Source organism: Gasterosteus aculeatus, chromosome 17 (assembly GCF_964276395.1).
Source record: "Gasterosteus aculeatus chromosome 17, fGasAcu3.hap1.1, whole genome shotgun sequence".
Lineage (NCBI taxonomy): Eukaryota > Metazoa > Chordata > Actinopteri > Perciformes > Gasterosteidae > Gasterosteus > Gasterosteus aculeatus.
Window position 1 is genome coordinate 2,378,913 of NC_135705.1, and position 26,109 is coordinate 2,405,021.

The following is a 26,109-nucleotide window of genomic DNA, read 5'->3' on the forward strand; positions in this document are numbered from 1 at the left end:
GACGAGGCGGAGCCACGACGGCCGCCACGGAACCAGTGATAAAAACCCAGTGATTTTCATCACATGTCTTCTCCCCTCATGCAACACACGAGTAATTATCAGAGCTGAGAGCCAAATTCATCATTTTTTTCTCTGAAAGCCTGAGGATCATTTACAGCAGCAGCAGACGGATGGAAGGGATTATTGGAAAGGAAAAGCAAAAAATGTGAGGGGGGGAAACCTCAGCTCCCTGCTTTGGTAAAAGAAGAGACGACATATCATTAGAGGCAGACGATCATAAATCTACTTTGGATTAAAACAACGATGGTCACTCTGACTCGTCTCCTCACTCATGGAAAACTCTAAACTCAAAGGTCAGAGATCAAACGTTTTTCCCGTTGCAACGAGGATTCTTCTGGTCCGCCAGCGTTCAGCAGCTGCTGCCTCCATCAGCCTCCTGGAACCTGGAATAACAGCCGCTGGTCACATGACCTCCTCAGGTTCTGACTGAGAATACAACCTGATTCAGGGGGTGGACCTTTGTTCAGCAATAACAGGATGGATCTGGACTAGTTTAAAAGATTCCATTTTTTTTTCTAACCCACTATCGGGGCAAAACAAAATAAAAGGGAAAGCAAGATTTCAACTGGGGAACCATTTCATTTAATTATTTTAATACCAAATCATGTCCTCCTATAAAAGAGTTCTCATTGAGGCTTCCATAACTCACGGTTTAGTCTGTTTTTGAATAAACGGGAGTTTGTTTAAATCGCTTTTCCAACGACGTCAGTTTGAAGTTGGTGCTTTTTTTCGACGTGGATTCGCAGAGCAAATGAAGTCTGACTGCCAGTCACCGAAATACAAAATGAGGCACTTCACAAGAAACCGCCGAGTGACGGAAACATCGAGGGCTTCTCGAGCGGCTCAAAGGTTTTAATATCGGAACGGACTCTGAAAGTCTTACAATCGTCCTCATCTCCCCGTACGATCCTACCAGCAGTGTGGGCCCCCATGTGGGCCCCAATGGGAGCCCCCGGAGCTAATGGTGAAGGAAGACTGAGATCTGAGAGAGCGGAGACGTCCCGACCGCCCCCCTACGAGGAACATACCCCCCCCTTCCCGCCCCCCCCTCCATCATTTAATGTGCAGATTGAAGACGCCGATTCCACCAAATACGCCATGCATTTCTTCCCCACCACCACAAACCCGTCTCCCCCAACACAGCTTCCCCTCCCCCACCACCACAAACCCGTCTCCCCCAACACAGCGCCCCCTCCCCCACCACCACAAACCCGTCTCCCCCAACACAGCGCCCCCTCCCCCACCACCACAAACCCGTCTCTCCAGAGTCAGCTGAGATCCTCCACAGGAGATAACAGCGCGACAAAAACAAAAGAAAAACACTATTTATTTTTAAAGGTTGACTTTTGGGACGGCGGTATCCAGGCAACACGACACTCGGATAAACGGTTGGCTTTGTGGTGCTTGGATTGCAGATTAAAGCACACAAAGCAAGTTTACATCAGGTTGCAATTAGATGAATTGCAGCGTTCATGCTAAAGTCTGGCTCATGCTTTTAAAATTTTGTATTTGCTTCAATCAACGGTATTTAAGCCGGAAGGGATTCATTTTGATTACTTTTCCGCTGTGTCCAGACAGCAGCAGTCAACAATAACACAAAGAAACACGCTAATAAAGTAAAATATATGGATCGATTGTACATACAATATTTGAAAAAGATCACATGCTATATGCCCAAAGTAGCTGCATGATATCCATAAACACATCCTAGACCACCTCAGATGTCGTCCCACAGGATAAATCTGCTTTAGTATTTATGAATTACTTTGAAGAAATGGACACAGGCTTCTTCTTCTTCTTCGGTGAGATGATCGTTTCTCCAGATCTCTGGAGGATGGGAGAACGGTTTGGGTTGAATCAGAGCCCCCCCCTTCAGGTTTGTCTGGGAGCCAAACCGGGGCATACTTGGTCGCGAGTCAGAGCTCAGCTCAGCAGAAAATACCGGCGCCCTGAATGGAAAAAGGCGTCGTGTAACATGTGAACCCGAGGAGGAGCTCCTGGGATCTTTTTTCCATCCCTGGGAGGTATTTCTCATTCCTACGTTGGATGTGAAAGGTTGTAGAATTACACGGTGTCTTCTTTCTCAATATATAATGCGTATAATATCATGAAACAGTTGTGACTGAGGACACTAAAACCACTTTAAGTCAAGAAAACACAGCATCACTCAGGCATTAAAGCAGTTTTAAAGATGAGAGCTTTGATTTGTTAACCTGTAACATTGCGCCTCCTGAAACAAGGCTCTGAGGAACGGCGAGGAAATGAGGAGGTGAGGTACTGAGGAGGGGAGGTGGTGTGGTGGTGGGGAGGTGTGGTCCTGAGATGCTGAGGAGGTGAGGTTCTGAAGTATGGAGACGGTGAGGGACTGAGGAGGTGAGGTACTGAGGAGGTGTGGTCCTGAGATGCTGAGGAGGTGAGGTACTGAGAAAGTATGGAGGCGGTGAGGAACTGAGTAGGTGAGGTTCTGAGGTATGGAGGAGGTGAGGTACTGAGGAGGTGAGGTACTGGGGAGGTGTGGTGGTGAGGAGGAGGGGTGGTGGTGGGGGGGTGTGGTACTGGGGAGGTGAGGGACTGAGGAGGTGTGGTGGTGGGGAGGTGAGGGACTGAGGAGGTGAGGGACCCTCCGGTGGGGGTTTCTAAAGACTTGCTGGCATCACTCCAAAGCTCCTGATGGAAAGCACATGGTGAAATCCCAGCAAAGATCACCACGGCTCCGAGCGGAGACTGAACCTCTCACCCGAGCAGTGGTTTTCCGTCGGGTAGGAAGGGGGAGGAAGGGGGAGGAGGGGGGCTGGATGTTTCTGGGGGCAGTTTTTTTACTCCTGGTTAGAGAGGGTGATGCCGTTCTCCGTTCACTGGGAACGTTTTGACTGAAGGATCCAACTCTCAGCCCTCCAGCTGGACCCTGCTGCTCCGCTCGCTGTGGGGTTTGAACCAGGACACTAACACACCTGAGGTAGGACACGCCCATTATTCACTCGCTCTGCAGCTGGTCAACGTGCCGTGGCATCTATGAGAAACAGGACGAGGCGGTTGGTCTGAACAAATATTACCAACTGAATATTTCAAATGTTCTTATTTCTGAGTGAGTTCGATTTGCTTGCAAACTTCAGAGCAGAATCTCTTTGAAGTGAACTGCATGCTGGGTAGTGGATGTTTAATGGTCTGGTTCTTGTTTGAATGCCGGGGTTTCAATTAAAGTGATTCCTTTTGACAGACGTGCAAAGTAATTTTAGAGATTATTGAGAGCAGTTTATTACAAGTTATACATTAAAAAAAGGCAGACAGATGATACTTGAATGCATTATAGGATCAACAGGAATGGAGCATAATTGCCAATTATCAAAAATTATATTTAAACAGTCAAAACTCTGTCATGCCAAATTGAACGAGTCACTTTGACTTCAGCTCCATTTAACTGGGATGGACGTTTTTACCTGACATTTTGTAAATGTAACCCGAGCTGCAGCCACAAATGGAGGGGACATAACGAGGGGACGCTCCACTGCTTTGGATGTTTTATGAAATGTAAGACTCATAATTCAGACTGTAAACAGAAGCCCTTTACCTTCGCCGGTCTGACCGGAGAGAAGTCTCATTCATCGGATCGCCTCTTAAAAACAACACAAGTATCTCCGACTGACTGCCGATCTGTCGACCCCAAAATGTCAACAGATCGGCAGAGAAAAAAAAAAGAAAAGTGCTGAATGTGCACGCGAGGAACAAAAGGAGTCCGGCTCAGCGCCGCTCCGCCGGTTTTGCTGTTGCAGCAAGATGCTCCACCGCCACATTTTTGCGGGACCACTGAAGGTTTGAAGATTCCTCGAAGCAGTAAAATAACCAACCGAGCAGGCGACCTCGGCCCCCCTCTGAGCGATGGAGGAGGACGTGTAAATCACCACGTGAAACGCCACCGACGACCCACAGAAACATTGGTTTTGGCTGCAGGAGCTGATTTCCAGGGGACGTTTTTTTTTTTTTCACAGTTTCTTGGAAACAGTGATAGAAAAAACAGCAGCAGCCACCGAAAGAGCTCAAACATTCCCCCGATCGGGTTAATGAGAGGCCTGTGAGAGGCAAACGAGGGGACATTAGTACCGGGGAGGAGATCGGTTACTCCGGTTTTATTCAGTGTAGAATGTCGCTGGCAAACCCTATATATAAAAAACATATATAGCATTATTATATATTTGTATGTAGTTGAAATCACATCCACTTCAACAACATTCAGTGTCAGTGACTGAAGGTGTTGCCTTTATTTTTCTTTGTAAACCAATGATAAAAGTGCCACATTAAAAGGTATTCAACGCAAAGTTCTTTGTAGTTTCTGTAGTAAAATACCTAAATAATGACCAAAAAAGGATTGTTCAACTACCAGTAAGCTACTGCACTTGTTTAACTGCTAGTCCAACACAAAAAATAAAGCTTTAAGGACTTTAAAGAGTTGAAGTGCACACAGAGGTGAAGGTGTCTCACTTGTAATTAGTTTAACAACTGTGAAAACAAACAAAGCGTTGCGTGTTTGAAGGGGCTATTTCTTGTGCCGCGATGACATCACAGTCTCGTCCTGTCTGACCTAACCTCCGTCTCCTCCATCAGCTCTCCCTCCCTCTGATGGACATGAGGGTCTTCCTCCTGTTTTGCCTGCTGGCGCTAGGCAACGCCAAACCCCCCCGCTCAATCAACGCCTTGGACTTTATGAGAAACTACGACATCATGATGGCGGATTCGAGCGATGAGGACGAAGATGATGACAATGACGACGACAATGACGACGACAATGACGACGACGGTTATGAGGACAACTGTCCGGCGGGCTGCCGCTGCTCGCCCAGAGTGGTGCAGTGCTCCGACCAGGGTGAGAAGGCGCCGCCTCGTTGAGGCCAAAAGAACTCACAGAAACCGCATCAGCAGCAGAACCTATATTACTTTAAATCGCTTTCATACTTTATGTTAAAAGCTACATTCTCACACAGTGTTATGTCGAGGACGAGATGAAAGTTCATAGTCTGAGTTAGGGAAAGACTCGTTGTCTCTCGTGCATCCCAGTGTTTCACACGCAAACACAGCTGCTGTGTGGTTTTGGTCCAACTTCCTGTCTGTGTTCCAGGTGAGATCTCTGTTCCAGGGAAGATCCCCGAAGACACCGTGATACTTGACCTCCAAAACAACTACATCACTGAGATAAAGGAGAACGACTTCAAAGGCCTCAACAAGCTTTACGTGAGAGAAACCAGCAGAGCGCCACTTTCTTTAAACATTAAACACAAACTACACCAGGTCGGAAGTTCAAAGTCAATCGATCCAGTCACTGTGTTAGTTGGTGTATTAGTGAGCACACGAACATGAGGATCTAATCTATGTGGTGATTTGTGTCAACCTTTCCCCCAATCAATTACATCGCCACAGTTCAGTTTGGGTTAATTTTGCTGAGTGTGGAATCAACATTTTACAAATTACAAAAAAACACCATGTGATAGGAAGGAAAGGAAGGTTCCTAAAGTATCTAGATGGATATTTATTTACTAAAAGAACATCATGCTGTATTGAAGAGGACCATAAACTCATGTTTACAATGTTTACTGAGGGAAGTAGTCATTTTATCATAGACTTCTCTTATATTACCAGAATAGTCGCCCCCTGGTGGACAGTAGAGGGAATGCAAGTTTAAGGCCTTTCAGCATTGGCTTCACTTTTTGGAACCGGATGTTGCCGCTTAAAAAACGGGAACTTTTTAACACAAATTTCATCCTGAACATCTATGAATCAATTCAGAATCATGAAGGATACGAATTGCAATCATTCCGGGAGGGTTTTCTGCCCAACATTTGCATCTTTAGAGCCAAAATCAACAACAAAATCAGCAGACATCTGTGAAAAGAACACAAACACAGCCTGTTCGCAGCCACCGTTTAGTCTACTGCCTTTGCAACGGCGTAAACACCTCAGAGCACAATAGCAGATCCAGCGGCCAACCAGTGACTTCCCGCTACAACCCCCAGCCATGAAAGGCTTTGATTTGGGTGAAACCTTTTAAAGGAGCCACATCAGACGGTACAAGTGAGCGATAACATCGTCTTTTACTTACTGGATAGGAGGTAACGGCTCCCTAATTCAGACTAAATGTAGCCCGCGGCCTCACGAGATCACATCCTTCGTCCACCTCAGGGCCTGTTTCTGATCAACAACAAGATCTCCAAGATTCACCCCAAGGCCTTCAGAGACATGGCCCACCTCAGATTGCTGTACCTCTCCTACAACCTGCTCACCGAGATCCCCGCCAACCTGCCTCCCAACGTCATCGAGCTGCGCTTTCACGAAAACAAGATCAATCGGATCCAGAAGGATGCGTTCAAAGGCCTGATGAAACTCCATGTGCTGGGTGAGACCAGGTTTCAGTGTCGCATTACGTTAGAAATAATCTTCTCAGTGGCCGATAGGTCCCACCTTTTGTCCAAGAAAGGTCTGGAGGATCGTAATCGCATGCCTCTTTAACCAGAGAAAGCTACAGGATTAACTGCTTCATCATAGTATTTATAACTGTATATTCTCCACTACAATTAGGAGGTGGATTATGGATCTTATATAAATAGATCTGATGTTTTGTGCTCGTATCAACAGAGCTGGGAGCCAACCCTCTGGCCAACAGTGGGATCGGACTTGGAGCTTTCAACGCCATGTCATCCCTGTACGTCGGCATAGCAGAGGCCAAACTGACGGCTGTGCCAAAAGGTAGATTATCACTGGCCACATGTTGGGCGTATTTCAACAAATGAATGGTAGAGGCTTCTTTCATTTACAGTCAAACACAGAACTTTGACGCTGGACAAAAGAAGAACCACCCTGCTAACGTCAGCAACTAATCCAGTAGAGTGTGTTTAATCAACCTTTTACATTGGTTGTGTTCCGTGGTTTTGTATCTCCCAGACCTCCCGTCCTCCATCACAGAGCTGAGCCTGGACTACAACAAGATCGCTAAGGTGGAGATAGAAGACTTCATTAGATATAAAAACCTGCAGAGGTGAACACCAGCCGCATCTTATCCTCTTCTTCAAATCAAGACTCTTCTTCATCATAAAGTGAATTTGATGTGCAGATTGAAGTTGACATGCCTGTCGACAACGTTTTTGCCATATTCGCAGGGTAGGACTCGGGTTCAACCAGATCAAGTACGTGGAAAACGGCAGCTTTGCCAGCACGCCGAGCGTCCGTGAGATCCGCCTGGAGAACAACCGTCTGAAAAGGGTTCCGCCAAACCTCAGCTCCCTGCGCTACCTCCAGGTGAGACGCACACCTGCCCCAGGTTCAGTGCACCCAAGTTCATGTCAGGACTCAGAGCTGGCACCCTAAGGCAGAACTTCTCAGAGGCCGTGTGTGCTCATCAGTAATTCCATTGATACCAATCAGACCGCTGTGGAGGTAGATTCCTCAGCATGTCACGGACCCATCTGTACGGCGGAAGGCCAACGAGGTGTGTAGCAGACACCCTCCTCCAGCTCATCCCAGGGTATCTCTAGCTTCCAAAAACTCCTCACGGGGGCATCGGGTGCTGAGGTGTTTCATGACTGAAACACCTCAGCGTATTTCTGTTAATTCGTCTGCAGAGGAGAATCTGTTTCTACTGAGAGCCCCTTCCAGAGCTCTCATCTGCTTTGTAACCGCTGAGCCCAGACATCACATCATTCAGTTCATTGTCGTAGACACCTGTTTATCCTGCAATGACAGTTAGAAATGGCTGCTGTGAAAGGGGCGAACGCGGCACCGAGTTTCCACGCCAGCAGCATTAAAACAGATCTCACAATCACGGGTTGTTTATTGGCAGAGCAGAAAAAATATACTCTGAAATTGTTAATTATTTCTTCTGTTTAGGTGATTTATCTCCACGGCAACAAAATCAGCGGCGTGGGCGTCAACGACTTCTGCCCCGTGCCGGGCGGCGTGAAGAAGAACCCGTACACGGGCATCAGCCTGTTCGCCAATCCCGTCAAATACTGGGACGTCCAGCCCGCCGCCTTCCGCTGCGTGAGCGGACGGAGGGGCGTTCAGATGGGGAACTTTAGGAAGTAGGGAGAGGAAATGAAGAGCCGCCATGACGTCCTCGATGCGGCGTGAGAGAAAGAAGTTGAAAATAATCCTGATAGATAGAAACAAGATGAAACTGGATTTCTAAAGTGTTCGGAGAACGAGATAAATGACATTATAGTGATGTGCATTAGAAAGTGTAGCACATGTTGAGTTAATACAAAAAAAAGTCTCTAGCCTGGATGTTGGGGCTGAAGCAACTGTATACGGGGTGGACATAATAACAGGAACACCTGTCGGGGCATTCAGAGAGGTCCTTCTTAGCGTTTGCTCTGTAGACTTTCCCGAAATAAAGCACCTCCTTCGGGTCACTTTTTGATTAAAACCATGAAAATGACTTGATTTCAGTGGAAATACATGCCGATGCCTTTTTAACAGAAGAGATCTTTTTTTGTTATTCTTTTATAGTTTTTCCAAACCACAAAACATTTTCTTACCTTTTCCATTTTCCTTTCATACAATACTTCTGCCATTTTCCAAAGTTGTGACATGGTAATCATCACAAAATACTCGCTATACGGCCAGAGCTGTAACTTTAAAAAACACTTTCTTTTTAAGAGATTTCCCCTCCAGCAGAAGTCTGTACAGTCAATAAATTACGTCATTCAGAGCAAAGAATCCCGTAGAAGCGACAGGTCCGTCTTTATGTGCACGTTTTTTAATCATCTCACTGCATGTCTGTATTGTCTTTTATCAAGGAGCCGTAAACTACGCGTCAGGCCGGATTACACATGGTCCTTCATATAATCCCAAAACGTCACCTTGTTGTTTTTTATAAGATATAGCAACCGGGTGAGCTGCAGTTATTAACAAATTCATAAGCAGCTTCTTCACCAACACGTTCCTGCTCCCACCTCTCAAGTGGTGCTATATTTATTTAGAATGTCTTTAAATAAACCTGGAACACCTCTCCATGTATGTGGTAACCTTTTTTTTTTTTATCCAAACGAAAGTAAACGTTTGATGTTGTTATTTGAGCTATTTTTGTGTTTGTGATTCTACATGAATACATTTGAGTCATTTGGATAAAATAAAGTCTCTTCAAAGATCAATGTAGTGGTTGTAAGATATTAACAGAAATGCATGAACATCGTTTAAAAAAAAAGAAACTGTTGACCACTATAGATCTATAACAAATAGAGTGGTTTCTATTCTTAGAGGAGCCTCACAGTTTTATGAATTACTGGATTAGAATAACGTAATAAATCGTTTCATTTTTGTAAAAGTAATCAAAGTTTGTAGACCAAGATTACTTCAAATCCCTTTGAATGTGCAGATCTGGTGGGTTAAAGGTTAAGAGAGTCTCCCACCTAAAACATATGACCACAGTTTATAACCATTATTTTTAAATTATCACAGCTGATGCCGTTTTAATTTAGTAGCATTTAACATCTTGCTGACATATAAACTAACAGGCATCAGTTATAAACATATTACAAGTAATTTCAGAAAGGATTCTATTTATTATGAATTTGGTCTCATTTCTTTGAGAGAAACCAAAATAGTACTAACAACACTACTACTAGTATTACTACTACTACTACAGGTGCCCGTGCATAATACGCTCCAGCTCATCGTGGGTACTGGGACCAGTGCCGAGTCCAGTGGGACAGTTCCTTTATCAACCAGCAGGTGTCGCTGCGCTCTAGCGGGAGACGGACGCTTCTCTGGTGGAGGATATTGATGCGGCGGACTGAGGACCCCCCGGGGAGGGGTGGAGGATTTTGAAACTTGATTTAATGGAACGAGACGGCACAAAGTATCAGCTCGATCAAATTCATCAATAAAAATGTAAAAGATAAAGAGTAAAACTGGAGTCAGAAGGATGAGCTCAACATGTCGTACTGCTTGATAGTTAATATTTGTAGGCTGGGTTTGGTATTTGTAGGCTTTTAAGTATTGAGTGACATTTGTATTGTTGTGTATTTGTAAAATCGTGGATTGGCAGCGCTGCTCGTCCATCCCGGTCTTCCATTCATCCTGATTATGAACATGCACGATGGATTTGAACACAGATGTGAGGTCCAGCAGGTCTTTTACGTTACTCGTCCTCCATCACGTATCGTGTGAAGATGCTGAACTTTGACGCCGGAAACAGAACGTTCTTCATTCCCGCCACGCTGACAAAAAAACATTATGACTTTTAAAAACACACGCGCGGGAATGATGGACGTGATGACGTGGAAACGGGAGCGTGTGTTTTCTTTGCCCTCTCGTCAAACAGCAGCTAGCCGGCAGGAACCAGACACCCGCCTTCCTCAGATACATCTCCACCCAAAACGAAGGTATCCGCCATCGGAGGGTTTCTACTTTTCAAGAAGCAAAGACTTGTTGTGCTCCGCCTGTCTCTCTTTCTCTCTCCAGGAAACATATGGAACAGATCTGCCGGTTGGCCGGGCCTCGTCCTGCCACGTCTCACAGACACACAAAGAATGGTCCCAACATCAGGCCCTTTTCACCCTCTGCTTCTCCTCCATCTTCTACCTTGTCTCCTAACTCCACTCTGGACTTTACCAGCTTTACACCTCAAAGACGGGTCTTTCAACGGGAAAGAAGAAATCCGCCAATGGAGAATGTGCGGATGGACAATGTGCGGATGCCCTGCGTGTTCGTTGCGTGCCGATCGGCTCGTCTGCCTCCTTCAGAGGATGAAGGACACGGGTCACAGCAGCTCGAGGAGGTCCGGCCCTTCCTAAAGGCTGAGAGGAAGCCCTCTTTAGAAGAGTCAGTCGCTCTCAGATTTCTATCATCAACGGTCACCCAATATGGTGATTTTGACTCGATATCTATGGATTTTGATCATTTGAGGGGTCGTTTCTGAAATAAAATATGTCAATCATATTCGGGATACTTCGGACGTCCGCAACAGGGCGACCGGGTGACTGTGGCGCATGGAGTAGAGAGGGTGCGCCGGGAACCGCAGGGTTGGCGGCGTGGAAGAGTCCCCGAGCAAGACACCCAGCCCCTAAATGCTAACTGGTCCCACTGTGTGGGGGGGGGGGTAAATGCAGAGAACAATTTCCTGTATTTGGAAAATTATACCTGGCAATAAAAATGGCTTCTTCTTAACTAATTCTGTGTGGTTTTGATCTCTCAAACAACTTATTGGGCCTTTTCAGTAACATTTCTGAGTAAAAACCTGGGAAGATACATCAGCTGTCCGTCTTTGCACTTTTAAATCTTCAGCCTCTCTAGTATCAAACACCACAATTACAACTACTTATACATTTAAGACTTAAACAACTGCATCACCACTATGATTCAAAGTCAGAGTTTAGAGCTCTTTGAATTTAGATTGGTGTGAGCGAGCGTTCGTCTTTGGTGGACGCAGCGGGCGACTTTGAGTCTGCAGCCGCAGAGGGACCTTCGGTTTGAACTGAGGAGGTGGGCAATGCTCGAGTCGTTAAGCGCGGAGGCCGTCGCTGCCAGACGCTCTTCTGATTGATGGGGTTTTTCGAGGTTCCAATCACTTCTCGGCTGGCTGACGACTCCTGCTGATGAATCTACTTCTGATGCTTAATAACTTGTATAACTTTCCAGGAGGAAGCATGTGAACGTTTTTAAACGACTCAACAATCAAATCCATCCAGACAAGTCAACGGTGATTTAAATCTCTCACAGACATCTTGGCCCTGTGAAATGTTTCCCTTATCGATCCCTTTATTTCAACACAAATCATATTTTTGCTTGCGGCAGAAATAATAATGTTTACTGATGTAATATACAAAGTGAGAATTTGGCTCATTTGACTTATTTACGGATTTATTTTTGCAACTCGTCGCCCCCTGATGGCCATTGGGAAGAATGCAAGTCTCTGGCGATTTAACTTTTTATATTTAATATAATACGTGTTGTTAGGAGTTAGACGTGTATTTTCAAACCCTAACCAAGCAGCTTTGTTACCTAAACTAACAACGGATGTTAACCACGTGCCTCAACAACAACCTTCTGCCTCCATGTCGCACAAACCATCAACTGTACAAAATCTCCACCAGCATCATCTGGGTTTCAAGTGCACAGCAAATCCTGCACGTTTATTGCAAACAAACCCAAACAACTAATGAGGAACAAAGTCTCCTCCGACTGCTGCAGACACTTTCAAGTAAAGATCACACCCTTCAAGACGCCAAAATCACAGCAAAACACGCTCTAAAGTTGGAGAAATTTGGTCATTTAGTCTGTCATTTCTCACTCAAAACACCTTTACTGTCCAAGAGAAACCACACAGACACACACACACAACTGGAACAAACAGCACCGGCTCATCCCGAGCCGTGCCAAGGCTAAATGAGGCCAATTAAATTAAAATGTTTAGAGGCAGAGACTCAAAGGCCTGTTTGTTCACGAGAGAGAATCCCAGCAGTGATGCTTTCTGTGGGGAAAACACTGACATGAAAAATGGGCAAACGAGGAGGACGAGCCAACGGCTGTCTGGCTGCGGAGTGGAAAAACCTTCCCTGTGATTAATGCGTGTGTGTGTGTGTGTGTCCGTGAGAGAGTCTAGCTGCGAGCGGCAGCATCAACACTATTAAATCAAACTGAAAGAGCAAAAGAAGTCAAACTAAATCTGCAAACTAATAAAAGTTTATTCCAAACGTACTGAAGCTTTAAATCAATTACTTATGGTTATTTCAATGCAATGAATATTGTGCGGATTCTGAAAAGTGTGAAGCGGCAAACGTTTCATCTCCACATGAACGTAGAGCAGAACTTCAGTTTGAGTGAATATGTCAACTGCCACTTGAGTTGAGACGGTTGCCTTAAGACCTTAATTCATTTCCATAAAACATTGTCTCAGTCATGGAGCATCATTGAGGGAACAACAAGATACAACATAAGTAACTATAAATCTATTTTAACAGGTCATTATAATTCGTTTTAACGATACATTTACAACAGTTCAATGCTGCTATATTAACCATCTAAATGATGTATATTGCACATTTCACATGTTGGTGTTATCTCAGCAGCCGTTAAAATCACCTAATTATTGGATGAAGCAACAATACTGATGATTTACTGATTGAATTTGGTTGTCTGACACAAAGTTGTTCATACAACCTCAACAGCGTCTAGACTACTTTCGGCATAAATAAATGACAAACGACAATTACCATCATAGATGGAGCACAACGTGGTTCAAGGGACAAATGAGCTTTCTGGTGTGAACTTTAAGGATAAGACCGCATCAACATGTATGTTGATAAAAAGACACAGACGGGCGGTGTTATTTCAGCCAGTAGTGAAAGAAAGCGCCTTAGAAGAGCAGATTTTATCCAGATGGATTCTGCTGCTGAGGAGACGGCGGCGATCTCCTCATCGCAATTAACACAGGGGGAAACATTCGGGACCACAGCGTCCCATTAAAGAGACATAATTACATTAACATGGGAACTTCCCAGAACTCCCCGGCCTCCACAAACACATGAAAAACGCATCGACTCCAACCACCAACAATCCTGCAGATGAAGTGCAGCTGTGGAACGCAGAAGAAGGGCTACTGTACGATTCACAGACTGAAGAAATAAATAAAGACACTCGCACCAGCCTGCCCCCAAAAACCTGAGAGCCGAGACATTATTGAGACAGACGAAAGAAACATCGCCAGCAGTTGATTGATCAAAGGAAAAACCCACCGGTGACTATTTTAAGAATTGATGAATCGCCAAAACATTTTGTTCTTTCAGCTTCCTTCTTTTCTATTCCTGAGGTGCCGGGCTGATGGGGAGTCAAGGCGAGGCACCGCAGACGGCCCCTTTAGGGGCTTTATCGTACCTCATGTAGAACACGAAGCTGGTATGAAAAACACGTTTGGACAGACGGGGTCAATTAAGAGTTTAGTCACAGAAACCATTTGATGGACGGTGCGATTCCCGGACCGAGCATCACATTCATTGATCCCCCGCACGTCTCTACTCACCTCGACTGGAGACCACCTGGTAAACTGTAATCTGCTACCCCCCCCCTCATCCGAGAGAACTGGCCCGACTACAGGAGGTGGAGCACAAACAGCAGTTTCTACTATTCATCAATAGCAATGGAAGTGATACGATCATCCTTTAATAAGACAACATGACTTTGTTATTAATCGCCCAAATTCAAAAGATTACAGTGAAAAGCACCAGAAGCAAAAAGCAACACTGCACATTTTGTACAGACCGATGAAATGTAACAAAAAGGCCAGAATAGCTCCTGTGGAAAATCCTTGTCGTGACCACTCAAACATCCAGCAGAGCGTTTGAATGCGCGTGGAGGGTATGACTTACTGCGAGAGCGAGCCAGATATATGGCTCTGGTAAACACTGAGCGCGTATGCAATCAGACAGAAGCATGTGAGTGTTTTAATTTAATGACCTTATCGCGTAGAGTCTAGACTTTTAGGATCCCAGAGAACTGAAGTTGACCTGTTGGGGTTTGGAGGTGGAAAAAACAACAATCGAACATTGTGAAAGTCTGAGCCGTCTCACTGGCTTCTGGGGAGTAGCTTTTTATTCTCCTGGGAAAAACAACCAATTGAGTGTATTTTTTGTTTATTCACATGATGATATCTTGCACTGTTTGCATGAGGACAAACGCGGATCCCAATCAACATGTGTTTGGTCAAAAGAACAACACAAGAGGTCTTATGTCATCAAGCAGACAGAATGTCTGGATGACAAAGTCAGTAGTCATTAGAGAACAACTATCTAAAACCATTGGAGCTCACTCAATAGATAAAACTCCATGTGCACTATTGTGTTTTTGTCGATCGGAGGCCTCCAATGAGCTCCATCAAACTGCAACTAGACTCATTATTTTTAATGAGGAGCATGTACAAAGTTAACAAGCTGTAGCCATGAGACCACCTTCGGTCTGCAGCATTTGAGGTGATGGAGATAAATGGCACGGGCTCAAACTGTGGTGTAAAGATTCAATATCAAACCAATCATTACTTTAGATTCTTTCAAATTTAAAAATAAATAAAAAGATTTAATTTTTATTTATTTTTTACGTCAAAAGGGACGAGCGCACGTAATTAGGAGAAAATCCGGTCAATTTTCAAAACAAAACATTTTTCAGGAATAATCTAAATATTAATTCCTTCTGTGGTTCGGCCCGATACCAATGACCGGTGCCGGTGGTTGGGAACCCCTGACATAAGATACCTTTTAAGCGTCAACCAGGAGGACCAATGCTCAGCCGGGGCCGAAGGCCTGAAGACTAATGAACAACTGGAACTTTACACACCAGTTGGGGGGGTCGCTTCAAAAACTAGAACTACCAACACTTCCAATGTCAACAGATCCAAGTTCATCATTGTCACTTTTGAGCCAACGCTAAGCTGCCTGAGAGAAGGAAAAGGGCAGGAATGCTGGGATGACAAATCCAGTAGTCATCAGAGGACAGAGAAGTCTCCAATACCACCGCACACTGGAACCCAGTCAGCCAGTAACGGCCTCCACATGTCTCATACTGGTCGGGTCCAAGCGGTCACGTCTCAGCTGACAGTCTAATCAGAGCCCGTCTCATGTCCACAACCAAGAGACGAGAGACCACCGTCGGGACACCAACGCGATCCTCTCAGATGGTGGATGAACCCTAACGAATACTTTCAATTGCTTTTCTAAATGAGTGTTGGTTTTCCAGCTGCAGACGGCACTTTGGGTCGGGTGGGCCTCTACGCAAATCCTTTCCTATGCTGGTTGAGCCCCAATTTCCACTCCTGTGTGACTCCTTCAGCCCAGTTGTTATTCAACAGCTCCGATTAGAAGGTAATACCAGCAGATGTTGGTAGAAGTGTGTAGTCATGACACGGCATAAATGGGACACGTTGTGAATACTTGAGTACTCAGTCTCGGCTGTGAATTTTTCATTTCAGTCTTTCCTTGAGATTAATTACACTAAATATGCATTAACCAAAGAAGCTTGAGTTACTAACGACACGTTTGATAAATATTGTCTTGAAAGACACATTTTTGTTCAACATGAAACAATGTTGATTATAGAAAGAGCTCCATGTAAGAGATGACTTGTTGTTTTATTCAAGATGATGTTTTATGTCTGCGCTGCCTTCAGTGCCGAGGGGTTCATGATTACATCAGTCATCCGCCCTGCACGACAGGTTACTGAACCAATTTACCAAAGAAAACCCTTTGAGAGGATAAACAGCGTTTACATGAAGATCAACAGATGACCAGCGAGGGTTTATTCTGAACCTGCAGGTCTGTCTCCTAGACATCTTTGCATTTTCCCAACTTAAGTCAGAGGGGGAATTTATATATGGACATTCGATAAGGACAAAGACTGGGGCACCCATCCCTCCTCACCTCTGAAGGACCCTCCTCCCATTTCTTTGTGCAGAGCTGACAGCAGACGTCATGGTGGGATAAGAGCTCCCAGGCTCAGTGAACCACAAAAGGTCTTTTTTTACAATAAACAGTCAGCAGCTATACGCACAAACACAGACCCTGAGATGTCCAAAGCATGATACGAGCCATAGATCCTCTGTAATTCACCACAGCTGAAGTCAAGGGCTCTCGATGAATTCTGAGGAGACCAAACCACGAACAGACCAGAAGTGAACCCAACTAGATGCCTTTCCCCGAGGCTGCGAGGCCTCCCTTTGGCAAATAAAAAGCATATTACTGCTGAAGGCCAATTAACGTCTTTAGCTGCAAATATAACCGGAGGAAAAAGGGAAGCGTACCCTTTCAACCCTGCATGTTTTTCTCCTTCAACATGATGAGATGTGAACACCGTCACATCAAAAACGAAACCCGCTCCAGACCAGATCAATCTCTGCGGCGCCTGAGCGAGCTTCTACCCTACGGCAGCTCGGCCGTACGTATCACGACAGGGTCGCATGTGCAACAGCAAACCGTAAAGCCTGGACTTCCTCTCCATGCGCCCCCAACATCTGCTCTGCATCTGGGTCGTACAGCAGGAACCATCCGGCTCCCAGCCTCAGAGGAGTACGAACACTCAGAGCAAGTAAAAAAAAACGCATATATGGATGAGCATTTCATAGTTATCTATATTTTGTATAGGAATGAGCTTGCGTTATATCTGCTAAACCAGAGTCATAATTAACTCATTCTGCAGAAAAACCACGTAGCCTCATATGTAAGTTTAGCGCTCTGTGGTTAAAAGCTGTCCCATTGTTTCTGAAAACAAGCGGTGGTCTTGTGTGTTCTGTTTGAATCATCAGGTCGTCCTCGCCTCCTCTGGGACTGAATTCCAAGGCCGGGTGCCAGTATTGGAACCAAAGCTCTGCATCAGGAAAAAGACTCGCTACTGCAGCTCATTGGGAGAAAGAATGGAGTTTAAACGCTGAGAGGAAGTGAAAAAGAGTTGACCTACAGTGAAACGGACCTAAAATCTGAATAACAGACAGTAACGACTTTAATGTCTCAATGAAAACCAAAGAAAAAAGATGAGTCATGTTAACGAAGACCTTTTAAATTGGGAGGGATCTTGAGTTCTGCACCAGAAGACACTGAATATACAGATTATGTGCATCTCATTTCATTCAGTCCGGGCTCACTCAGGAAGACAAGTTGCATATCTGGAATAGTGATGTACGAGGGTCAGTTGTCAGCCGGACCCATGCAGACCCATGCAGACCCATGCAGCCAAGTGGTCCATCGTGTCCGAAGTCAATCTGCAGTCCGTGTGTGGAGCCCCCTCACTGACGTGTGTCCCCTTCAGGTCCGCCGCTACCTCACACTATAATATAATTTCTTAAATAAACAGACATAAGAGTTCTAAAGAATAATGTTTGTCAGTTAATTACAATATGATAAGTCGAAGATTGTGCATCGACTAAACGAGTCGTGGTCGTTTTGGACGCAGGTCAGTTTGAAGCATTGTGACGAGCAAAAGGAAGAAGAAAGGTGATGCAGGCAGCGAGGAGGACGCGAGCCATTTAACATTAATGCACAATTGGACATATGACGCCTTAATGTTTTTTTAACGCAACAGGAATAATGTGCGTTAAGTTTGCTGTTGCGGGTGGCTTTCCCCGTTGACCGGCTTTATTGTGCAGTAGGATACCAGTGACCCCCCCAACACTTCAAACTGGTGTAGAAAATGAGTGACAGTGAAAACATTCTGCAGGCCCTCTTCCCAGAGTCATAAAAGTTTAAAGGTGTTCATAATTGCTAACACACCTGTAACAGTCCGGGCTCGTGTTCCTTGGATGTTTATATCTGCCCCCCCCCCCCCCCCCCCCCTATTTTCGCTCTCCTCTTGAGGGCTCAAATAGTCACATGTTTTCTATTTAACTGTTGTGCTGTTTTTTTGCTCTTTTTCGCTTGGCTTGTTTATGGAGAAGTACAGTCTCTTGTCATTTCAACCATTTCACTCAAGTACAACACCTAAAAAAAAAAAAAAGGCAAATTCTTTGGAACTGGTCTTTGGGGGGGATTTTTTCCCCAATTCTTATTTGATTATATTTTGGGCTTTTGAAAAACACTTGTTGATCATATTAGCGGTTATTCATTGGTATTGCCTCCACCGCAGCGCAGAACGCTTTCATAACTTGAGGCTGCAGAGGTCTGATACGCATTAAAACCCAGAGACGCATTGATTCAGGAGAGCGAGGGTTGACATGGACAGAGAGTTCTCTAAATATCTTCCGGGGATCCGTGACCCGGTTTACCAGAGAAATGCTTCACCTTTTCCCATCATCTTCAAAGGGAACACTTCACCCACAGAACCAGCATTTGTAAATTATTGTTTCCTCCAGCTCTTGAATTCTTGTTTTACTCGCACAGCTGTTGTACAGTTTTGGCTCCAGTCTCACAAACAGAGTCGGTTTATTTATGACTCCAAACCGGAATGCGCCGATAGCCAATCAATGGAAAACTCTTAAGTCAACTCCGAGGTGGATGAAGATGTATTCGTTAAATTGAAAGGTTGCACATCAAATATCCCAACTAATAAAAACTAATATTCATCGTCACGTTTTTTCAGTTGAGGAGCTGCCGTTTCTGAGTAAGTTTGAATAAATCTGGATCCTAATAGATCTGCATCTCAGCTTGAATGTTCCTCCTCATGCATCTAGAGGAAGGAAGACCGTTAGTGAGGCGATAAACGAGACGGGGCGCGAGTATCTGCGGATTAGTCATCGCCCGCCTTTATTCAGACACATAAACACTGCAGAGTTCCCAGAGAGGATAACGCTTTGTGTTAACCAAAAACCACTGAAAAGACTATAACTCATTTACGAGTTAGGTACATGCTTAAGGTGAAATACCGGTGCTTTTGCCAAACAACCTTTATTTATTTCCCTGGAGCAGAAACCTCACGAGGAGTCATCGTCCAAAGCAATCACATGAAAACTGACCTAGAATCAGCGTCTGTCCAACGGCCGCTGAATGTATTCGTCTGACCAACGGCGAAGAGAAAAGCAGAGAGGAGAAAGAGAACCACTAATCCAGCCTAATGAAAGATGGTTTGGTTATTACGAGTCATTACGGAGTGGCCGGGCAGAGAGACCACAGACATTCCTCCTAACAAAACACACTCACACTGCGGTTGTCAATTTTCTGCCGTCTCTGCAGTTTTCCCCCCCTGTACATACTTGGGGAACGTTTAACAGAAGTAGAAAAAATGGATGCTTTACTCTCTCGCTCAGCAGATGGATGCCGGGTGGCCAGGGAAGGGTTAAGTGCGCAGGCTCCCTAAACTCCGCTTTAAGAGTCTGCTGAAAGCTACTGGTGCAGCCTTTAAATACGGTCATTTGACACATCCCAACAGGGGCTTGGAGCATCGAGCAGCTGCTGACCCAAACCTCGGGCTTCGGACATGAAGGCGCTCCTGTTCACCTGTGTGCTGGTGCCTTGGCTGGCGGCGGCCTCGGCCGGGAGGTTGGAGCAGGACTCGCAGCTGATAGCGGGATCTCTAGCTGGCAGCGAGCGGAACGGATACTTCGTTGACCATTCGAAATTGAGGAGGGCGAGGGTAAGACCGCTTTATCCGTGTCGTGGTGTCTCCAATAACTCTGATCCATGGATTTATTTCAAATAAGCTGGAGTATAAAAGATATTTTAAACAAAATGACATTCCAAGCATTTTTCCCATAACTAGTGTAATGTCAGCAGATAAACTGTGGTGGTTTGTTGAGCAGATAGTGGAGGTTATTCCCCGTTGAGCAGACTATGCCATTTATAAACAAAAATAAGCAATAACGTGTATCAAATTGAATTAAAAACAAACATCTGCTACAATTGTTTGTCAAAATGGAGAAATATGACTCCATTAGTAAATAAATCATTCATCCTGCACGTTATTCTATTATTCTTTGTTTTCTACTTGCTACTCACAGAAACTGTCAGCACTTCATCCTCCCCCAACAGGTCATAATTCATTCAGCTCACAGTTTCAAAATCATACACCTTGCTGTGTCTGACTGGAGGGGCCCTCAAGCAACCACAACTAACCACACTAACTACTTCAAGAAATATTTGGACAGAGAAAAACCAACGTCTGGTGTGGTTCAGCCTCAGGGAAACACAGGGAGGGAGAGAAAAACGCCTCAGGCAGCCCTGAGCACATGAGGGGAACGGTGTGAAAGTTACCCTCAGTTCTAATGAGTAATGGGAGCAGCTGTTTGTCAGACGACACCCTACAGTCTTAGAGAGACGGGCCTCACGACCTCTTCTGCTGCTGCAGTCAACCACCAGCTTCATTCAGGCAGGAGGGCCTGTGGGGATGGAGGGATGTGATTGGTGAGCGCCGTGATGGCGGAGGACAAACATACCAACCATCACGCTCATGGTGATTCAGGAACGTTCATTAGCCGTTAGATAACTTTTGGCACGTTGGTTCACACTCTTGTCGGCTTTGGAATATAAAGCTCTGCCAGCCAATCCAGCCAAGGGATCCCCCTTGTTGAAACGAGGGCCCCCGAATGGGTCCGATCCGACCAGCGTGTCCCACGTGGACCAGACCGTTGTTGACGGATGAAGAGGCTCCGGCCTCTGTGCAAGTATACTGTACCTCCAACAACGTGTGCATAGGCCAACCAAATACCCATTAAGCACACGTTGCTGTAGAGGACGTTGTAACCGGAGTAAACAGGTGATTATATGTGGTTCATAGTCGCAAACAGCTGTGCAGTGCGGATAAAACTTTGAAATCTTTGATCTGTATCTGAAACTGGACATTTGATCAGTGAAGATCACACGTTCAAATCACCTGCATGGTTCACGATTCAACAAGACGTTAAAGTCAACCATCATCAGACAGAATCACACCTTTCCCACAATGACAAACATAGTCACAAGGTGAAAACATTCAATGGGTGAGCTGTATTTCCCACATAAAACGGTGGGTTTGTGCTCAAGCTCAGAGTAAACTGCCGTGTAAGTGCGTTTCATTTCAGGCGTAACGGGTTGAGCTGTACGCACCTCGTACGGGCTCGTGGTATCCAAGGGACTGAGGCACAATACTCTACAGATAGCACACCCTTTTTTTCCTTCCTTGTTTGGTTTCTACCTAAAACCTATGTGTTAGCATCCGCGTTAGCCTCCTCAACCCGGCAGTGGCCATGTTTTCTGTTGCAGAGGGCGCTGCCTGTTGCTGATGAACCGGGTGATGCCCCAGTGGGGCAAGGAGGAGATGCCTCTGGTAAGATGTTTACCTTGTGTACATCTCACTTTATAGGGGAACCTTTAAAAGGTTACTATGTTGATGGTTTCAGAAAGACACTCAAATAAAAGCTGGAGATTTCTTGGAACAGGGTAGAGTTTAGTTTTGACCCAGCAGTACATTTGGAAAACAGCAAATCCAACAGCTTGGGGGTTTTCTATAAAGTGAGATTCATAAAATTCATCCAAAAAGCGCAAAACTGTAGGATTTGAGGAAGCCATACCTTGATATGTGTTCTTTTAGGTTTCAAAAGGAAAAGTTATCGGGAGCTGAGGAGATTCGAGATGCAAGATGCGCATCGGTCGGTTGTCAACAATTCTCTTCATTCTGAAGAAGGCTTGATGTTTGTGTTGTGTCACAGACCTTCCCACCTGCCTGTTGTGTGTGTGTCTGACGGGATCCGTGTACTGCGAGGAGGTCAGTCCAGACGTGACCAGCGTGCCCAGCTTGCCTAAAGAGACGGCGTACCTGTACGCCCGCTTCAACAAGATCAAAAAGATACGCACCAAAGACTTTGCTGACATTGGTGAGTCTCCGTCACTTCTTCGAAAAGAAAAAGGAAATAGTTTGTGTCTTTGTCGTGTTGTTTGATTAAAAAATGTCTAGATTGAAATGTTGTTGATTTCAAGTTGTATTATTTACAGAAAGCCTTTGTCCCATGTTTCTTAAAGCCAACCCATTCATAACGGATAGCCTGCATTGTAAAGTGGAGCTGTGGGTTTTGAAAGACGCACGTGTTCACCAGGCAGGGAAGTCTCATGAAGATCCAGGGTTCTTGGAACTTGAGCCAAACTTTGTACTAAACGGTCCAGATATCTCAGCTTCTGCTGCACAGATTTAAACTATGTTTTTAAAATCTGTCTCTCAATAGATTCCAACGTAAATTACTGCAGTATCCCTTTTACGGAGAATAGCTGCGAGTCGTCGGCGTAGCAACATCAGGTGTATTGTAGTAAACAGGGTAAAGCTTTCAGGTCAACTCAACTAACGGACGTTTTTTGACATGCATCAACAGTGACTCTGAGGAGGATCGACCTGACGGGGAACATGATCTCAGAGATCGAAGACGGGGCCTTCTCTAATCTCCCCCTGCTGGAGGAGTTGTCTCTGGCTGAGAACAAACTGGCCAAACTTCCGATGCTCCCGGCCAAACTGAAATACTTCAACGCCAACAACAACCTCCTCAAAACCAGGGGCGTCAAAGCGAACGCTTTCAAGGTGAGCATCCCCAGCTCTCAACCTTCTCAATCTGGAATACTCCAATGATTACTGACGCATATCTCTTTTTAGTACAAATATCATTCAAAATACTACTCAACTACTCTTTTGGGTTTTAAAACCTACTTTAATTAAAGTAAGAAATTGTTAGTTGACAAATAATGACATAATTTTGTTGACTAATCTATTAGCTGATTGGATCGATAGAAAAGAAAAATTAAGATTCAATACAACCACACAAGAGCGCCACTTTAAAACTTCACCAGAGATGCGTTTACAAGGCACTGTCAAAAAAAAGGTTTTAAAATCTTATACAATGACGACAAAAACGACAGAGGTGTCCGCCCTCATTAGAACAGGTCAACATCAGGAGAAACGCTTATTTACTTCATCAAGAAAAGATGACGGTAAATCCATCCAACCAGTACACCTGTGCAGCGGTCTCCAGGTACTGCTGGTTATTTAGGGATTATTCAAAGTAAGCCTATCCAGCTTAATATTCAACGAGGAGCTTTTAGATTGATTTACATTTTTAATGATACTGTAAAGCGGATATTTTCCAAAAGAAGATCCCTGTAAACCAGGACATTGCTCTTCATGCAGAGCATCTGGTTTAAAGCAACGCATGCTGAAAATATTTGAAAAATGTTCCCACTTCCCACACAGTGATGAAGCCGCATATAACACACAAGCTGGATTCACGGCGTGAATTTGTGTCTCCAACAGAAATTGACCACGCTGATGAACCTGTACCTGGCTGACAACCAGCTGGAGGCCGTTCCACACATCCCAGACAGCGTCCGGATCTTACATCTACAGGTTGGAACCTCAGATACTCTCTACCCTCCAATTACTGTCCAAGTAGTTCATGGTTGCTGGCGGAAACGTATTAAGTGAGATGAATCAATCCCAGCGGAGACTCCCTCTTTTTTTCCAGAACAACAACATCACGGAGGTCAACGTAGACACTTTCTGCCGGTCCAATGACACCTACTACCTGCGACCCAGCCTCAGCGAGGTGCGCATGGACGGCAACCCAGTGGTGCTGTCCAAGTACCCCGACAGCTTCACCTGCATGAAGGTACTGCCGATCGGACAGTATCGCTGAGGAGGAACAAACTGTACTGTCGCCCCTTCCTCGCCGACGGGGCCGTGTGGGAAAACTGGGGGTTCTGGATTGTTTTCGGGTGCTGGTCCCACGGCGGGGATACAAAAAAAGTGTCAATATTTTTACATCAGCAAACCTACAAACGGTTTGTGACATGGTCAGGTCGAAGTGAAACTATTCATTGGACTGAAGGTGTAGAATTAAGTTTACCACCATTTTTTTTTTTCAGTTCTACCGATTTAGTTCCAAGCTTAAGCTTTTTTCAGGAAGTCTCACACATCACATCAATTAGTGCGTGAAGGCCTCAATGTGCTTAAAACTAACTGGTTTGCGTTTCTACTAGTTATGAATATCCTCTGAAAGGCATCAAGCTGCTCCTCTCACTTCTCGCCAAAGATGTGGTCTTAACCCAGTTGTAGACGCGTTGATTCATAGCAAATGGGGCAAAACAACACAAATTTCCTCAAAAGGGCATTTATCATAACCAATCTGATATTCCCACGATAAGTGATGACATTAAAAATCTCGCCTCCGTCCACACACCCGACCAATCTCTGCATGAGGCGTTTATCGGATTGTCCAACAAAAGGCTTCGTTGGACAATCCGACAAACGGAGAGTCGATTGGAGTCACATGCGGTTAATAAATTGGACAAAATCAAGCTTGACAAAAGGATTGGAATGTGACGAATAGCCCAAAACATGACTTTAGGTGTCTTCTGAACGTCCTTTTGACCAGTGATGTGGAACTGACGCTTCAAATGAGACGCCTCTACAGCGAGAGTCCAACGTATCGTTTCCTTTTGACCTGACACTGTGCGGCCTACACGATGACACACAACTGCTCCAGACACACGCACAATATATTTCTATTTAAAGTGTGTAACAATAAGTACAAAAGAAATTACAAAAAAACTGCCAATTTCACTGTCAAAAATAATTACCTTATAGTAATGTAAGACCTCTAGTTTCAGGGTTTTACATTAAATAATTAATTCAACATATTATTGTTGAATGTTACATTGGACCCACAGCAGTTTTTGATAATGTGTATTACTGTTGTTGCATGCTTCATCTATTAATTCCCAGACTAACATTGAAAGCGGACTTTGAGCCAAACAAAAGAAAGAAAAAAACTTTGGGAACACAAGTTTTACCGGACAAACTGCCACCTCTGAATTGACGCTGAACTTTCGCCGTTTCAGAGTCTCGGTTTAAACGCCAGGATCATATTACTTAAGCATATACGAGTCTTGGAGACCGAAGGATCTTTGGAACTTTAAAGTCATTTCAGGTACCCAAAAACTAATTGTTGTTCTTGAATGAACCCGGTCTCAGTTTCTGAAACGTCCCTTAAGGTCTGTGAGCACAGTGAACGTTCCTCAGACATCAGAAGAGGCTTTGAGATTCTCTTGTCAGACACACGACATTATTCAGATACAAAACAATGTCTTGTGTATGCTTTTCTTTCAGAAAATGACAAGAAATTAACACGACCCTCTGGGTTTCGCACGGCTATTGTGTGAATTTATTTCACTTTTAATTACTCCATCTCTCAATAAGGTCAATGGCCATGTGGACTCATCTGCAGGCCTCTTCTAAGCATTTTGTGACTTAGCTTCACTTTGTTTTTTTTAATTTATAGACTCTGGGTTGAAGTGAACTGGGAAGCAATGTATCTATGAACTATAGTAATGTGAAAGTTACTCCTTTTTTATTTTGTCTGCTTTTATAGTGTCTTCCTTGTGTCCCTTACTCTTCGCCTCCAGTAATAAAGATGACTTATAAATGATTACTGATGTGAATAAGACAATGGTGTACAGGAAGAGGGGACATGGCTATGTGTTTAAGACATTTTAATAAAGTTAAATCTTGTAAATTAAAATGTTTTTAGAATAATTATTGGAGCCTGCTTCACATGTAAGATACACATTGGCGGTAACTTCCAGAAAATCCCGAAATGGTCAAACAGTCGGGTGGTAGTTGGGGCTGAGAGAGACATGGAACGGT

At 44.7% G+C, this 26,109-nt stretch overlaps 3 protein-coding genes across 5 annotated transcripts in view; 2 read left to right on the forward strand and 1 right to left on the reverse strand.

Annotated features, from left to right (window-relative positions):
* cenpp (centromere protein P) overlaps positions 1–26,109 on the reverse strand; it is a 46,431-nt gene that overhangs the window by 13,695 nt on the left and 6,627 nt on the right. The gene's annotated exons all lie outside the window — the stretch shown is intronic.
* On the forward strand, positions 2,761–9,194 carry aspn (asporin (LRR class 1)). Of its 2 annotated transcripts, none has more exons than XM_040204738.2 (8): positions 2,761–3,016; positions 4,660–4,918; positions 5,171–5,283; positions 6,229–6,442; positions 6,682–6,792; positions 6,988–7,081; positions 7,203–7,341; positions 7,930–9,194. In XM_040204738.2, the coding sequence occupies exons 2-8, from the start codon at positions 4,675–4,677 to the stop codon at positions 8,125–8,127; spliced, it is 1,113 nt and encodes a 370-aa protein (XP_040060672.2). In that variant the 5' UTR covers positions 2,761–3,016; positions 4,660–4,674; the 3' UTR covers positions 8,128–9,194. The 2 variants fall into 2 exon arrangements, with proteins under 2 accessions (XP_040060672.2, XP_040060673.2); XM_040204739.2 differs by lacking the exon at positions 2,761–3,016 and adding an exon at positions 3,020–3,145.
* Positions 19,595–25,984, forward strand: ogna (osteoglycin, paralog a). The gene is made up of 6 exons (XM_040204742.2): positions 19,595–20,085; positions 21,690–21,753; positions 22,136–22,300; positions 22,790–22,992; positions 23,719–23,811; positions 23,930–25,984. Exons 1-6 carry the CDS (start codon positions 19,930–19,932, stop codon positions 24,098–24,100), a joined length of 852 nt encoding a protein of 283 aa, XP_040060676.2. The 5' UTR covers positions 19,595–19,929; the 3' UTR covers positions 24,101–25,984.